The sequence below is a fragment of the Thalia democratica genome, chromosome 1 (genome assembly GCF_965202585.1).
Source record: "Thalia democratica chromosome 1, ktThaDemo2.hap1.1, whole genome shotgun sequence".
NCBI classification, from domain to species: Eukaryota; Metazoa; Chordata; class Thaliacea; order Salpida; family Salpidae; genus Thalia; species Thalia democratica.
This window is the reverse complement of record NC_139165.1, coordinates 47557958-47574583: the sequence shown is the minus strand read 5'-3', so window position 1 is coordinate 47574583 and position 16626 is coordinate 47557958. Positions and strand designations below refer to the sequence as shown.

Below are 16626 nucleotides of genomic sequence, written 5' to 3'. Positions count from 1 at the left end.
ATTAAAAAAGTTATAATTTAAAAATATATATATATGAATTTTTTTATAACTTATATGTTTTTATATCATATTTAGTATTTTTTCTTTAAAGCTATTTTAGACTACTTTTAATGTCAACGAAATTAATATAGCATGCAGTTACAATGATTTAAGTTTTTTAATTTGAAATTTGTTAAAAAAAGCAAGTTTTGCATTAGTTACTAGCATACAATAACTTTTGGTATTAATTAAAAACACAAATAAATTTAGGTGACGTAACAACTTAACAACACTTCTTATCTATGCTGAAGCAGTCATCATGACAGTAAGAGAAAGAAAACAGATCATTTCTTATGGAAGACCTTTTCAATATTCTCTTATTTTCAATATTTTTATTTTCAACTTTCTCCAGTAACCATGAAAGAAAATATTTGTTACTTACAATTAACACTTTAAAAAGCTAGGTTATTCAATTCAGAATATGCTTAATTCATATTAAAGTTAAAACTTAGCAGGTTTTTTTTTTAAACATTAAAAAAAAATTTAAGCAAAAAAATTTAGTGAGAAACGTCAGTGTTGACAAATGCATGAAGTTTTGTTAAGTGGTAAACCTCCATGGGGTTTCCGAATTTCTGGAGGAAATGCAATGATGATGCCTATATTTATCTCAAAGGTTTGTTAAAATACAAATTTAAATAAAATATTCGTAACATTTTAAATTTTGAATTAGAATAAAATAGAAAAATGGTTAGATTAACGCTAATTTTTTTCTGTTTTCTTTTTAAAAATTTACTTTACAAAATAAAAAACCTGTATCTTTTTTTTTATTAAACGTATGATAGCTTCGGTAGGCAGTAAAACTTTAGTTAAAAAAAAATTCTTACACCTATTTAAAAGGTTGATAATGTTAGTACAGGTTGTTGTTTTGTTTAGTTTTACCTACTTAATTTTCGTCCACGACAATCGAACAAAACTGTTTTGTAAAACTTTATTCAAGAGTTCATAGAACTTTCAAATACATAGCTAACAAAAATAAAATATTAGAAACCATTTTTTGTTTAAGACTATTGCAATCTGTTAATTTGATGTAACAACGATTGTTAAAGCTTTATTTACGTAGTTTAAATAAAGTAAAAATGTAAATGCAATCTATTATAAAATAGAAAAAATAAGGTATCTTAAGTAAAATTCTATATACACTTATATCTAGATTTGAGCTAAAACTTAAAAGTAAGGTTTTATTCCGTTTGAGAAAAAAGACTAAAACTTTATGTGCTTATAAACGAGTTGAAGTCTCAATTTATACTTTAGTTGTACATTTTCTTACAAAATTGATTTTTCTGTTAACAATAATTGGGTTTTAGTTTTTAGTTGTCTGTATAAAGTATCAAAAAGCCATTTCTAACCAATTCAGAAAAGAATAAACAACTGTTGTTGTGGTATCTTACATATATCATTGTTTTTGGAACTTAAAAAGCACTATTTACAATACCAAACAGAAGTAACATTATCCTGTATGATGTGGAACAGGAGTTCCTAACTAATTAGCATTTTTATAGAGCTTTATTTAGACTTGTTTATTTAATAAAGGCATTCTTGATAAAACTAGTCTAGCCAAATCGGATTAACTACTAGATTTTAGATTACTACATCTTTTGGTATCTAGTTTTTTAAAACTGAAAACACACTTGTTCAATATTGTTATATTTTTGTAACAGTTAGCTGTTTTGTTAAGAGTTCGTTTTACGGTCAAACAAAAAACTAATATTTGCAAAGTAACGCAAAACATTAAAGGTAGGAAATTCCTATAAGATAGTGTTTATGGGACTTTTTTTTTACTAAACTTTTGTTGTACAATGAATCTAAATTTATTAAAACACAACACAATTTAAAAAAAAATTCAGCTCGCTCCAAACGGGAAAGCGCACAGCAATGGAGTCTCATTAGGTGACATTTTAGTTGCAGTGAATGGTGAGTATGTTGAAAATTTGTCACCTGATTTTCTAATGGAAAAGCTACAAGAAAACAATGAACATCTTCATCTTGTTTTAGAAAGGTTTGTGTTAAATTTTTTATTTTATCGTAGTTTGTGTGCAGTTAGTTTAATCCACTGTCTCATGACTTAATTAGATTAAATAAGCATACAAAACAAAAAATTATAAGCGTTCTAATTTTACTTTTAATCTTAAGATATAAAACATCTTAGTTACATTGCTTACTATCTATTTTATTTGAATTTTTGTTGTTACCTGTTTAGGTTTCGTGTTAAAATTAATCCATTAAATTTTCACTAATTAACTAGGTAAAATTTAACACAACATAAAGTTTTGAATGGTTTTAAATTACAATTTTTATAAACAAACGATTTAAGTTTGATAACTACTTTATTTATGTTAAGTTAAGTATTTTAAGTTTAGTAAAAATGATATTGTACCGAATAAATCGATAAAGATTACTTAAACTTTTTCAATACTACTTACTAGTTTTCTGTTTTCATAACTGTATAAAACATAGATTAATAGCTTTTTTATGAAATAAAAAATTACGGCTAAAATACTTATCATAATCACTAACTAATTTTTAAAAGTTTGCAATTGTTATTTGTATGACATTAATCAATTATAGTTGTATAGAGCTACTTGTTTTAAAATTTTTAAGCTTTAATAAAAAAAAACTTTAAAAAAAAAATTAGCACAACTGAACCTGAAGGATATGTTCACAGCCATTACACTGAATCGTCAGCATACAAGTAAATTTATTTTGTATTCTTAATTTTCACTTTAAACTAACCCTTAAAAAAAATTATTTCCTTAGCTGCTAAATAAAAGTTTACATAGTTTCAAAAAAGTGTTTGAAAAAAAACAGTGAGTCTTTAATAATTAAAGCAAACAAAATAAACTGTGGTAAAATTCTTAGCTTCTTTATTAACTTCGTTTACTTATCAAAAAATGACTTAAAGTTATTTTTACACTATAAAGTTTTTTATTATGTAAAGCTAAAAAATATTGACCTAAACTAAAATGACAACTGTAATATCACAAACTAAGTGATTTTTTTGTCGGATGCTTGTCTCAACATACCTTTTAGTCATTGAACATTGTTTTGAAAGGTTAAAAAATGTTTTAATAAGTTTAATCTGAGAATGCCATAATAAAAATTAATTACTATCGTCTATTTAGAATTGCATTTAAACCTAAGAACTTATAATATATTTTAGTTGTAAATAAAGTTATTGATTTATTGACAAATATTATTTTAATATATTTGTGGATTGTTTTATACTTTTACACTGTTAGTTTATAATTTTTTATTGATAAGTTACTAAAACTTTAAGTGAAAACTTTTGTACGTATGATAAATGAAACCACAAAAATATAACTTAGTGAGACATCTTGATACAAATCAAACTAAAACTGCAATAAATACGATTGAAAAAAAAGTTCTTAACAATGAATTAAAAAAAAAATCTTTTTGAAAAGTGAGCTTCAAAATTAGAATTAACGTAATGATTTACTTTAAAGCTTTTCTTAAAATAGCTTTGATTCCACATTTTAAATGACTAAATAATATTTAGACTTTTTTAAAGCAAAAACCTAGCTGTTTTACTAAAAAGACTTCATCCAAAGCTTATCTTTTTGATACTTATCAAAAGTTCTGATTTCAAAAATTATATATTCTTAAAAACTGTTTATTTATCTATTACAAAAGATTAAGGAACTTAATTTTAATTTGATAGATATAAAATGTTTGAGGCAAAATCTTTCTTAATATCCGAAAAAAGAGAGATGTCAAAAAGCATAAACAACAAATACAAAAAAGAACCTCCAAAACCGAAAGCAAGGAAAAGTATCAAGTTGAAACGCGACCAAAGTGACTGCCACAATGAAGAAAGCAGCAATGAAAAAAATGAAACAGAAAAATCCGCTGACGAGTAGTTTTAGTTTATTTATTTTAAACCCTGTTTTATTAAAGTATAAATAAGCTAAATTGCGTACCAAAATTTAGCACAGAGCACATAGACGAGGAAAACGACTTTGATGAAGACAGCTTGGAGCCGCAGGTTCATTGGCTGCAGGTTACAAATAGTGTTAAACGAAACTTGTATTTTTAAATGTAAGACTTTATACGTCACACAGGGAAAGCTGAGGTTGATGAAGCTGGTTGCAGATGACGAAAGCAAGTAAGTTTATTTCAAATACTCACAACATATTACGTGTTTTTTGTAAATAAAAGCTTGTAGTAGCATATAATGTTTAAAACAAAAATTAAGCATCGTAGTTGGTAAGTTAAACTCTAATTACAAAGCGGAGAGAACCTTAAGTCCACTGTTTTGTCGCAAAACAAAAGCGGCGAGCAGATTCAACTGCCGGGAATAAAGTTGCGTCACAAGCAGTACAACACTCCTGCTGCATTGTACAGCGATGTGGTCATGCACAACACAGTTGTCGAGCAATGCAGTTCAGACGGCAGAAGACGAAAAAATGCAGAAATGTTAAAGTTAGTAAAGGAAGTCTTGTAAAACTTTTATTTTTAAAGATAACACTTAAAGACCTCAGTTTGCTGATAAGCAGAGTAACATAACTTCAAAAAATTTAAGATTTAATTTAAAAAAAAATGTTTCACTTAAAAAAGAGATCATCAGTTAGTAATAAAATATTAATCAAACAGAATTAAAATCTATATTTCTACCTGAGTTTTTTAATGGTAATAACTTTAATTTAAACAGAAGCGTACCAATACAAGTTGACCGTAACAGCTCTGTATACAAGCTGGTCCACAACATTGACTCAGAAGACGAGAACCCGATTCAGTCCCCGTCAGTAAACTTGCTTGAAAAATTATATGAAAGGCAGTATAGCAATACTTCAGGTGTTGATGAGAAAAGACACATAACGACAAGATATATTCATCAAGATTGAAGTGATTGGAAGCTTTATTAACTTAAAGAAACACTTCGAATGTAAAAAACACTTTTTTTTTTGATAACAAAGAGTTTAGAAATACAGTTCGAAAAATTAACTAAGTAAAAAGTCTTGAAAATAAATTTAATACTTTTTATTTGACCAGATATTGTGAATTTTAAAAAAGGTGTAAAAGTTTTCAATCGAGTATACTTAGTTTTGAGGACAGTTGTATAATTGGTAAATGAAATTCTTATACTAAACTTGGATAAAGTTTTCATTAAATATTTGTTAGTAAATGAATCTGCAACGAGAAAAACAATATAATAATGTATGCTTGGAATTTAGTACAAACTTGTAAAATAATATTTTAATTAAAAGTTTTAAATATTAGAAAGTGAAAAATATGGAAATAAAATGTTGTATTTTACCATGCTAACTTTAAATATAAATACATGTTTTTTCAAAGTACGGTTATTTATTATAAAAAAGTATCTTAGACTACGATAGTTAAACGGTTACTTCACTAAAGTTATAACAATTTTTAATCTTTACATTTCAAAAAGTTATTACAGAAACTATAATAAAACAAAAATGTTCGATCTTCCAATTTACCTATAATCAGCTTGAGGTTAAAGTTTTAGATAACTAATTAAAATTTGTTACATTTACTTTAAAAATACACAACTGGGAATTTACTCAGGAACTTGTTGTACTGGAACATTTATAAATTGAAAACATTAATTTTAAATCTCACTAGTAAGTGTCATTTCTAAAAACTACTATCTTGGAAATTATTAGACTTTCAACACAGATCTTAAATTAAAATATTTCCCAAGTCTAGAAAAACTAACAAAAACGTTCAAACTTAAGTCAATAAACAATTCAACGTAAACAGTGTGCAGTGTTCGTTTATTATGTAGTGCAATAGTTGGGCAGTAAATTACAAAATGTAAAACAGTGTTGAAAATATTAAAATATAAGTTGCAAATTAAACAAAACCGAAAGTCATATTTTTCTGGCAATCATAAGCAAGATCTATATCCAACTCACAAACCTGCAAAATTTAATTACTATTTCAATTTTAAAAGTTCAAAAAAATTCAAATATTGTTTATAGAGCCTAATAAGTAATAATACAACTTTTATTGTGTAATCAATTAATAAAAGTTGGCTAAGAGGTATTTAAAAGTCTATTTACAATTCGGAATCGACTTAGTTTAATAAATATTTTTTCAATTTATCATTTCATCACATTTTAAGCTAACAGTCATTTATTTTGTAAAATTAAACTCGAATGTCTGATTTGTATAAAAAATCATAAGTACAAACATCTGTTAAACTGATTTTTTTTCAATTAAGAAAATAACTATGGTGTTAAGTTCTAAATTACGTTAATTTAGCTATACAAAAAAGTTTATCTTATTATTAAATAATATGTTTAGGTTTTAGATAGCATAATAGAAAAACTGATATTTACAATCAATAAATGATTGATGTTTAGCATGGCTAATATTAGTGCTTGAAGTAATTTTAATGAAATTTAGTTAAAACATTTGTACTTAACATTTAAAATAAAATAAAAACTGGATTTAAATGCAATTTATGCTGCATGGAGTACTTATTTTTGTATAGCTCCAAACAAGATTTTTAATACAATTAGTTTTAAAAAGTGGTAGCAGAAGTTAAGCTAATAAATTTATTGATATATATAAATAAGGTTATCTTAAACAGTTTTTAAACAAACTTTGTTTTTTTTCGTAGAAGTAAAATACATTTACTGTTGTTAGTAATTTTTGCTATCTAATTTTTCTAAAGTACTTTATACTATTTAAAGATGTTATTAAAGTGTCAAGTTTTAAGAGCTAACTAAGAAAAAATATAATAAAAGTACAAAACAAAAGTAAATAATTAAACAAGTTGTAGAGATTGTATAAAAAGTAAATACGGGTTTTCTATTTAGTTTAAACCACCATAAGTCTTTAAAAAATTTATGTCCCGAATAGCATATAAAATCCCAAAAAAAATATTAATCACATCAAGAAAGTAATTTTTTAGCGAAACATTGTAGAGTATTGTACTTTTAGTATTGTAAAGCGAATTACAACGACTAACTAAAAAAATCTGAATCAATAAAAAGCTTGCTGAGTTAAAAAGTAATCAAATTAATTTGTATAACTTTTGTTCCTAACTTTATCATAAAAGCTTTCTTTTCAAACTTCATAAAGTATTTATAAAAAAAACTGCAAATTACCCGTTTCAAATACTTATCCGATTCTTCAACATTTTTCTTCATACCCTTGCCGAACAGCAGACACCTGGACAAGTAGAAACAGGCAAGCGCGATTCCCTTCGTTATGTACGAGGCAAGACACGAAGTATCGTCAGCCAAATTTTCTATGTTTTCGTACAACACCACTCTGATGCGAATTTAATAGTTTACTTATATGATGTACTTACAAATATGGAATTATTGAAAATAATTATAAAAAACTTTACTGAATAGTTAATTAACACAAAAGTAACTTTAAAGAACTTATAAATACATATAACCGAAACTTAAATAACTTGAAAAGATTAACAAATTAATCTTATTAAAATTTCATTGATACTTTATACCAAACTTTTTTTTTCAAATTGCCCCCTTTAAAGAAATTGAAAAAAGCTATTGCCCCCTTAAACAAAACTACTATTTAAAACATCTAATACTTTTATTTTTGCTATTCATCTGCAACACAAAAATATCTATTATAAGTTTCAAAATTACTAATAAAAACACCTAAGACCTTTTTTTTTGTTGCTCTTCATCTGCAACTCAAGAATGTCTAGTGTAAGTTTTAGAAATTAAAAATTGCCAAAAATTTTAAAATTCCCCCCCCCCCTTTCGCCCCTTTACTAATTAATGCCTCCCAAACTACTAAAATCGCCCGCTTTGGAAACCCTGCTTTAGACAAACAATACAGCTGTTTTCGTAAGCTCTTTATTGACTGAAAACGTTTTGCTGCTCAGCATCTCTAGGATTTAACACCTTACTAAGTTATATCTCATAAACAACGCAAAAGAAAAATACAAACAAACTTTTTGGCGAGGTCGCACGATTTGGTGTACAGCTTGTTCTTGTAGTAGAACTCCACGAGTCTTCCCTGAGCGTACACGTTTCCCCGCTCTGCCGCCATCTTCAGGCAGCGGAACCCGTTCTCCTTGTTCTTCCCGATCCCCTCCCCTCTCAAGTACATCACGCCCAGGATCCCTGTGTTTAGTTTGAACTTTTTGTTGATTACTATAAATTTTTTCATTGAAATCTCTAGTACGCTTTTTGGTAAGTTATGACAAGTTTGTTACACGTTTTTCAAAACTAAACGGAAAATTCCAATTGGGTTATTCTGACATTGTCTTAATTTTAAATGATGACTCTAAAGCTAAATTTTAAGATTAAAAAAATATAGTGCTACTTAGTTGTAAAATTCTGGCAAAACTAGAAGTAAATAACTGGTTATAAAATACTAGTTGTAAATAAACTATTAGAAAACAACTACACATAAATTCTTCAATTTTAAAATAATACTTTACTAGTATTAAAAAAGTCTATGTGTAGTTGTGTTTCAACCATAAATGCTTATAAAAGGTTAGCTCGCAATTTTAACATAAACTAGTATTTACAAGTAAACAAATAAAGTTAAAATAAACATAATTTTATAAAAAAACTGCTAAACAGCTTTAATTTATAGCTGTTATATGGACTAAATAAAAACAATAATAAATGTTAAATAAAAAAATACATTATTTTTTAAACTGTCAAATGTTTTTGAAACCAATACTAAACGTGATTTATAAAACAATTCTTTCTGGTTCTTTGGAACTAACTTTTATTAGGGTTGCCAAATGCTTTTGGCAAGTTTTCTTCAGGTTTTAAAACTTTCCTCCAGGTTTTTAAAAGTACAGACTTTTGGGTCTATTTTTACAAATATTGTCAAATAAGTTTAAGTTAAAAAACTATGTTAAATAGTATAAAAAATTGAAAAGATACTGTAAAGCTACTTCAAATGTGTTTTTTAATAATTTTGTTTTTTGATAAAGACAAAATTTGTTTATATAAATGGTAGATTTTTTGTGTCAAATCAAAATTTTTCTACTTAAAATGTAAAAATTGTTTAAAATTCCAGGTTTTTCCAGATCATTTTTTTAAATTCTCAAACTCCAGTCTTTTTAACCTAAATTGTCAAATTCCAGGTTTTTCCAGGCTTCCAAGTTTTTTCTAGAAACCCTGACTTATCTTATTTAAAAAAATAATAAAATAAATTTTTTTCGAAAACATCTACCAAACCTTGTGACTCGAGGCTACCGTTGCCGCAGGCTTCGGAGTGCCAGAAGAAGGACTTTTTAAGGTTGAGGAACTCGGGTCGGGAGTAGAACATTCCCAGCATGGTCTGAGCTTCCACACTGGCTTGATGGTCCCCGTCTCCTGCTGCCAACACCCACCACCTTTGTTTGTAATCATTATAATACTGAACACTTGATAGTGGTAGTTTCAAACAAATGTAATATTTTAATTATACTTAAAGACTGATTACAAGCGTGATAGTTATCAAGTAGTTGTTATAGTTATTGGTGAAATAAAAAGTTATAATATAAATATAAACTATACGAACACATACTTAAACATTAATTTTTTTGGATATTTATTAGTAAAATATTTGTGTTGTATTACTTGAACTATTTGTTTAAGTACTTCTACAAGTTGAAAATTCATTGAAACATTCTTGTTAATACTAAATATTATAACCTCCAAAACACAAAATTTTTTATAATTAAAAATTCAATCAAGCTACCTGTAACTTAATTAATTGATTTTTAATTATGAACTTGATGGTATATTTATACAAACTTATTATTAATTGTCACTTAAACTACACAAATATTTCTAAAACGTTAAATAAAAAAACAAAAAAAAAGTTGACAGTCAACAAATACAACCATTTTTAAATACGTTTAACAACTTTTATGTAAACTTAGTAGTATTTATTATAAAAATTATATTTAAAAACAAAGATAGCTTAAAATAAGTATAAATATTTTTTGATATATTGCAAATAAAAAATATTTTAAAGATCAAGTTTAGTTTACAAACTACTGCTTAACTTTTTCTTATAAAAGTATAAGACGAAAACAGACTGAGTAGCAAACATTTTAGTCACAACTTACAGGTATAAAATAATAAATGTGATAAAACGGAAAACATTAAAAAAAAATTTACTATAATCACTTAATAAGGTTTTACTAGACTAAGGGTGGGCAACGTACGGCAGAGTGAAAATGACCGGCCCGCGAGCGAAGTGACAGGCCCGCAAAAGGGTCAATATTAAAATTTTTTATAAAACTTTGTATCATATTTTAACGAAACAAAACTGTAAGAATTTGAATGGTTTTATAAATTAATGTATACTAACAAATACACCATTTTGTCCTAATATTTTGTGTTGTTCTAACTTAGTTAGAATATAGTTTTGTCAAATTACCCCAAACAAAGTGTTTTTTAAGTACGATATTTTACATACGTACCTTTGTCAATTATAATGTAAATTCTATTTATAAACATTATTTCAACATCTGATATGTCTCAATCTACATCTTAAGTTGTAAGACTTAAGAAAGTTTTGTGAATTTTAAGGACTCAAAAAAGTTATCAGCTGTATATATACTTTCTTATCCGGAACTTTTATTCAAGTTAGAATCCGGCCGGATCCGGATCTCGACTTAAAATTAGTATCCTGTCAGGTTCGGAATAAAAAAAAAACACTTTTCGGCTGGATCCGGTAAATCACTAATTTGAAATGCTCCGGCCAGCAAAAGACTATTTTTCTACGGATCAAGCCCGTTTTCTGCCTACCTTTATGTTAGACTACTTATTTTTAGCTTACTTTTCTGCTTCTTTGTCATCTTGCTGAACGCCAAAACCTTCAAAGTAAGCTTTTCCCACATTGAACATGGCAGAATGTTTGAGATGGGCAGCTTCAACGTCCTCTGAAGTTGCTATCTTCATCATGTATGTGAACGCCTTTTTCTATATTAAAAAAAAACTATTGTTGCAAAAGCAACCCGATCATAAACTTTAACTTATAAATATTATATACAATTATCGTGAGACAAGCTTAAGTTTAACTTAAGGGTTGATCATGCCAATTCGATCATCAGACCACAAGTTTCAGTAGACTGAGACCGGTTTCGTCCTTATTAGGACTCATTAGTCAGTCACAAACGAAAAACTTGTAGTCGTCAATCTTCAAACGGTTTATCGTGCTTTCACATGAAGCAACCATTTGCTGGCAATGATTAGTGACATCGTCTTTGCCGCGCAACGTTTAAAACATTGTCCACTATGCAAGACATCTGGTACGCTCGTTTTAGTACAATCAACAAAAAACATCGGCGAAAGTCTGCAGAACAGAAGTCCGGACTTACGTTTGCCGTGAGACAAGCTCAAGTTTAACAAAAGTCCGGACTTCTGTTCTGCAGACTTTCGCCGATGTTTTTTGTTGATTGTACTAAAACGAGCGTACCAGATGTCTTGCATAGTGGACAATGTTTTAAACGTTGCGCGGCAAAGACAATGCTAACGCCACTAATCATTGCCAGCAAATGGTTGCTTCATGTGAAAGCACGATAAACCCTTTGTCATTTGCAATTACAAGTTTTTCGGTTGTGACTGACTGATAAGTCCTAATAAGGACGAAACCGAACTTGTGGTCTGATGATCGAATTGGCATGATCAACCCTTTTATAAACAATTAGAAATAATTATCAATGTGTTGGCACGTTAGAAAATTTAACTTAAGCAACTTATACAGTAAATAAAACACAATGGTTTTGCACGAGACAAATGTTTCAAAAGCTTATAAAATAAACCATTTGGTCAGTCAACTTTATTAAATAAAAATATAAGTGTAAGCGTGAATTTACATATTAAACTTAATTATTTAAGAACTACACCCTTAAATTTATCAGTTTTTGAAGAAGATATTTTGACATAGGGGATGATCTACCTCATAAAAAAAAAAAATTATTTAGTAGAGTTTTGTCTTAGCTATCAAATACATTTTATTGCTTATAAAAACAAAAAGTAAATTTGATATATAAGTAATCGAAATCGATGAATTCAATAGGTTCCTAATGGAAGGCGCAAACTAAAAATATTTAAAAGACTATTTCACTAAAGTCTGTATTCTTATAAACTTTAACCAATCTTCTTCAATTTTTTACATGTAGTCCATTGCTAATACTTAAACTAATTAATTTTGAAAATAAAAGATTTAACGTCATCAAACTATCTCATTTTTCTTAAGTAATTTCTTTTATTTTTTAATATTTAAAAAATTTCAACATTCAACGTACTTTAGACTATTTAAAGAATGTTTTCTAAAAATTTGAAGTTATTTCATTTTAATAAAAACAGTTGAAATAATTTAAGTGATTATTTTATTTTTGAAAAAATGAAAATCAAAAAACTGTGGTATATAAGATTGTATTGGAAACCTCTACAAAAATATTAATATCTCAAAAAAACACTATTATTCCATAAAAATGACTTATATGTTAAACTCAAAGCTTTCATATACTGTGTCAATGATAAGTTATGTAAAGAAATGTTCATACTTCTCTATGCCCTCAAATTCTCTTGTGGAGAACCTCTCTACTTCATTATTACATCAAATAAGAAACTTGTATATATACATATATACTTTTTTTAAATTTATTTATAAAAATGATTTATAAGATTTTATAAAAAGTTCTGGTCAATAGTGCTTGACAAATTAAATTGGAGCTAAATATTTATCTAATAATAAATAACCTTTTCCAATTTTTCCAAAATGCATAAATTAACAACTACAGCGTATTTTTCAAATTCAGCTAATTGTACAATAAACTGTATCATTACTACGTCATAATTATTATAAAAAACTTCAAAACCTTTAATGTTGTTTATGTTTACTATTGTTATAAACTGTAGCTTACTGAGGAGTACATGAAGTTTTATATTTCTTGTACAAAACAGCTGTCTAAACTGTTGTTTTTATTTAATTAGATAAATATATATACATATATATAAGTTTATTTAAAAATGTAGTTTAAAAATGGTACATACGCTTTATGCAAAGCAATCTTCACCCATTTTGAAAATTTACGTAAAGATTCATAAAAATTACTCAAAACTTAAAAAATATTGCGGTATAATTTTGAATTTAGTGCAAATATTTGTTACAAATTTTTAACTTTGCTTCTAACTAACATGCAAAGTCTATAAAACTCTAATAAGGGAGTTTAAAAATTTAAAATAGATTTTGTTAATGATTATTTAATATGGCTACAGGATGAAATAAACTTATTACTCTTGTTTAAGCATCCCTTTTCATTTAGAGCATACATAACGACGGTGGCTTCTTTTAAGCACATACTTCAAACCAGATTGTTACTATTGGTTATAGGCTGTGCTCTTTTTAACACCTCCCAAGTTATTTTTTGGTCAGGGTTTTGTGCTTTAAACTGCAGACATACTTTTAAAGCCCAGTCTCATTTTCGTATACCCCATCTTTAAAATATTTTCTATGGTTAGCATATCTCTGAACCTAAAGGTCAGAATTAAATGTGCCTTCTAAATATTTTTTTGAACCGTAAAAACCTCCTTTCAAAATATATTTGCAATTACCAGCGGAATTAAACTGATTTTAAATTTGAGTTTTTTATTTGTTTAATATTTTCAGGTTATGTGCTTTAAAAACTTTTCCAAATCTCTGCAAAAAAGACACTGTGACACAAGAAGAGAGCAAATACAAGTAGTCTCTTTTTAATGTAGCGTAGAGATCTTTTATAAGTGCTATGTGAGCTAATGGGACTTTTTTGATGGACAGGTTGAAAATACTTCTGGATTAGAAAGAGTTGGGTCAAACAGAGACAATAATCTAGAATATGCATTGGCCAATTAATATGGCTTTAAAATTGAATTTAAGCCTTTTTCAAATCTATGGGGTTACAAGTCACATTGGAATTACCAATGGTGACAATTAACTACCTGGATGTGAAGCTCAGCTTGAATATTTTTTCTTGTATGCCTTATAAAATGCCAGAAGCAAAAATTATGTACATTAATAAAATTTTTATCACAACAAAACCTTTTATTGGTAGTGAATGGTAATCTACCAACTACACTAAGTATGTTCTCAACAAAACATCATAAGATAAATCCCAAAATCAATTAATGAATATTTTAACAAAAGATCTAGTAACAATTAAAATTTATTAAAGATAAAAAACAATTATGAGTGAATAATGAAAAAATAACGGATATAAGTATGAACTTAAACATGAAAACTCTGAAGAAAAAACTAAAGCAAACAAAAACATCAAACAAAAAGAAAACAAATTTGGAAAATTCCTCATTTGGTAATTCAGTTAAAAAATTTGGTAGTAAATTCATAAATGTAATAAAAAAACATTTTAGCAAAAACAATCCATTAACAAAAGTTTTTGATAAACATAGTATGCTAATTTGCTATTCATGTACAGAAAATTACAGCACATGACCTGAAAATAAGAAATAACAAACTCAAATTTAAAGTCTATGTAATTGTGCTGGTAGCTGCAAATCTAATTTGATAGGACTGGAGGCAATTTCCGTTCGAAAACATTATTTACAAAGCAACATTTAACTCTGACCTTGAGAAGAAGTTTTACATTAGTTTGTGCTAAACCCAGTTTTGGTTCAGATATGCTAAAAATAGACCAACGTTTATTAATTTAAAACGTCACAATACACATACTTTTGAAAATAAAAAAATTATGTCGGTAAAAATTATTTGCTTTAATAACTGGTAAACTTAGCGCTGAAACAGCTGTAATTATTGGATATTTTTGTATAAATAAAATATGTATTAGTTTATTTTTAAAAAAGTTGAGATACCATGTTTTTTAATTTAAATTCGTTAGATAGGGCTCTATACTTTATAGGAAAGAAGAGCAAATTATTTATAAGATAAAAAAGACACCACTTTACACACATTTTAGGCTCAATGCTACATGCAATGTTAGAAGAGAGGTTTGGTGCATTAAGAATCAAAACTGAAATTTACATCAAATAGTATTTGTTTTATATAATATGTATATATATGTTTGTGTGTTATTACATAATATAGTAAAACAGACAAATAAAAAAAAATTTCAAACGTGGTAAAATCATACTCTTTATTCTTTAAAAGCTTAAGTTTGTAATAAAATTAATATAATGTAATAACCAGGGGCATCGCGTGAGGTGGAGCACTGAAGCAGATGCTCCATTAAAAAAAATCAAAAAACTTGTTTTAATATTATAAAACTATTAAAATTAATATTTGTCAAATAATTTTGCTCACAAACAGTTTTTGTATTTGTAGTACTTTAATCTTACTAAATAAATTTAAAATTATTATATTTGAAATTATTTGAAAAATACTTGTGAAGTTTCTATACCCTAAAACAAAAATACCAGCATCGCCACTGGTAATAACTAATAAAGTAAAGGTATTTCATTTAAATAGATAGTTTTTAAGACATTTTAAAGTGCTAAATAGCTACCAAACTGCTATAACTTGGAATTTTAAACAAATCAAAAACATAGTAATTGTATTCATGATATACATTTTCAATTATAGTTATTCAAGGTTACTGCTTTTTTTTATAATTTTTACCTCATCCTTTTTACATCCTATACCATCATAGTAAATCGTAGAAAGTTGATACATGGCTTGTACATTGTTGTCTTTAATTTCTTCAAATTGTCTAATTGCTTCATCCAGTTTTCCCTGTTATATACGAATATAAATTTAATAAAAAAATATATTATTAATGAATTTAACATTTAATTCATGAACCAAATAGTAATTATTGGAAGTTGAAGACATAAAGTTCTTAAAATTAACTAACAAAATATGAAAATCACTCAAACTAACATTTAAATAATTTATAAAATGATGATATAAAATAAGTAAAACAGTTAATCAAAAAATAATAATAAACTATAACATTTTTTACTTATGTACCTGAAAACTAAAATATTGATTTTTTGATTATGGTTTTTAATTTTCAAATGAAATTTTTTGTTACTTTACACAATACTCATTTTTTATGACAAAAGAATTTTAAATGTATAGAGTAAATCTAAAATGTAACATTGTTAATTATAAAAAATATTGTGAAGTTAAAATTTCTTAAAACTTTACATTATCTTAAAACTTTACAGAAAAATAAGTTTAAAAATAACTTAAATAAATAGTAAAACGTGTGTTTAACTGAACAATACTATTTTTTGGTAAATTTTTTTATTGATAAAAAAATCAATAATGTGTTCAAAAATTAGAGTTTTTAGGTAAGGATCAAGTATCTAACTTCTTCATAGTAGAACTGGCCTAAGAGAAATTGAGAATTTTTGTCACCTTTTGAAATTTTACCATACAAGTGCGTTTCTATTTTCTTGAACTTTTCTTCTGTTGTTTCCTTATTGAGCTCTTCATTATTTGATTCTGCTACCAACTCTGGTTCACCTTTTTCTTCCATTTTCCAAATGCAGTAAACTTACAATTATTTAACAACTTATTATTTAGAAGCATTTAAAACATTTTACCTGATAAAAGCTTATAAGTTTTAAAAATATAATGTAAACAAAGTCTAGAACATTACTCTATTAAAACCTTCATAATTCTATTTTAAGTTAAACCTTAACC

At 26.7% G+C, this 16626-nt stretch overlaps 2 protein-coding genes across 2 annotated transcripts; one reads left to right on the top strand and one right to left on the bottom strand.

Annotated features, from left to right (window-relative positions):
• Positions 1 to 562: 562 nt before the first annotated feature.
• On the top strand, positions 563 to 4898 carry LOC145836805 (PDZ and LIM domain protein 3-like). The gene is made up of 7 exons (XM_082944581.1): positions 563 to 652; positions 1884 to 2035; positions 3761 to 3910; positions 3985 to 4054; positions 4116 to 4159; positions 4285 to 4476; positions 4706 to 4898. The coding sequence occupies exons 1-7, from the start codon at positions 563 to 565 to the stop codon at positions 4896 to 4898; spliced, it is 891 nt and encodes a 296-aa protein (XP_082800707.1).
• Positions 4899 to 5593: 695 nt separating this feature from the next.
• On the bottom strand, positions 5594 to 16520 carry LOC145831218 (LRP2-binding protein-like). Its single transcript, XM_082938367.1, has 7 exons — positions 16292 to 16520; positions 15595 to 15708; positions 10798 to 10940; positions 9204 to 9361; positions 7958 to 8129; positions 7134 to 7299; positions 5594 to 5937 (listed from the first exon to the last, which is right to left on the bottom strand). The coding sequence occupies exons 1-7, from the start codon at positions 16457 to 16459 to the stop codon at positions 5872 to 5874; spliced, it is 987 nt and encodes a 328-aa protein (XP_082794493.1). The 5' UTR covers positions 16460 to 16520; the 3' UTR covers positions 5594 to 5871.
• Positions 16521 to 16626: the final 106 nt, after the last annotated feature.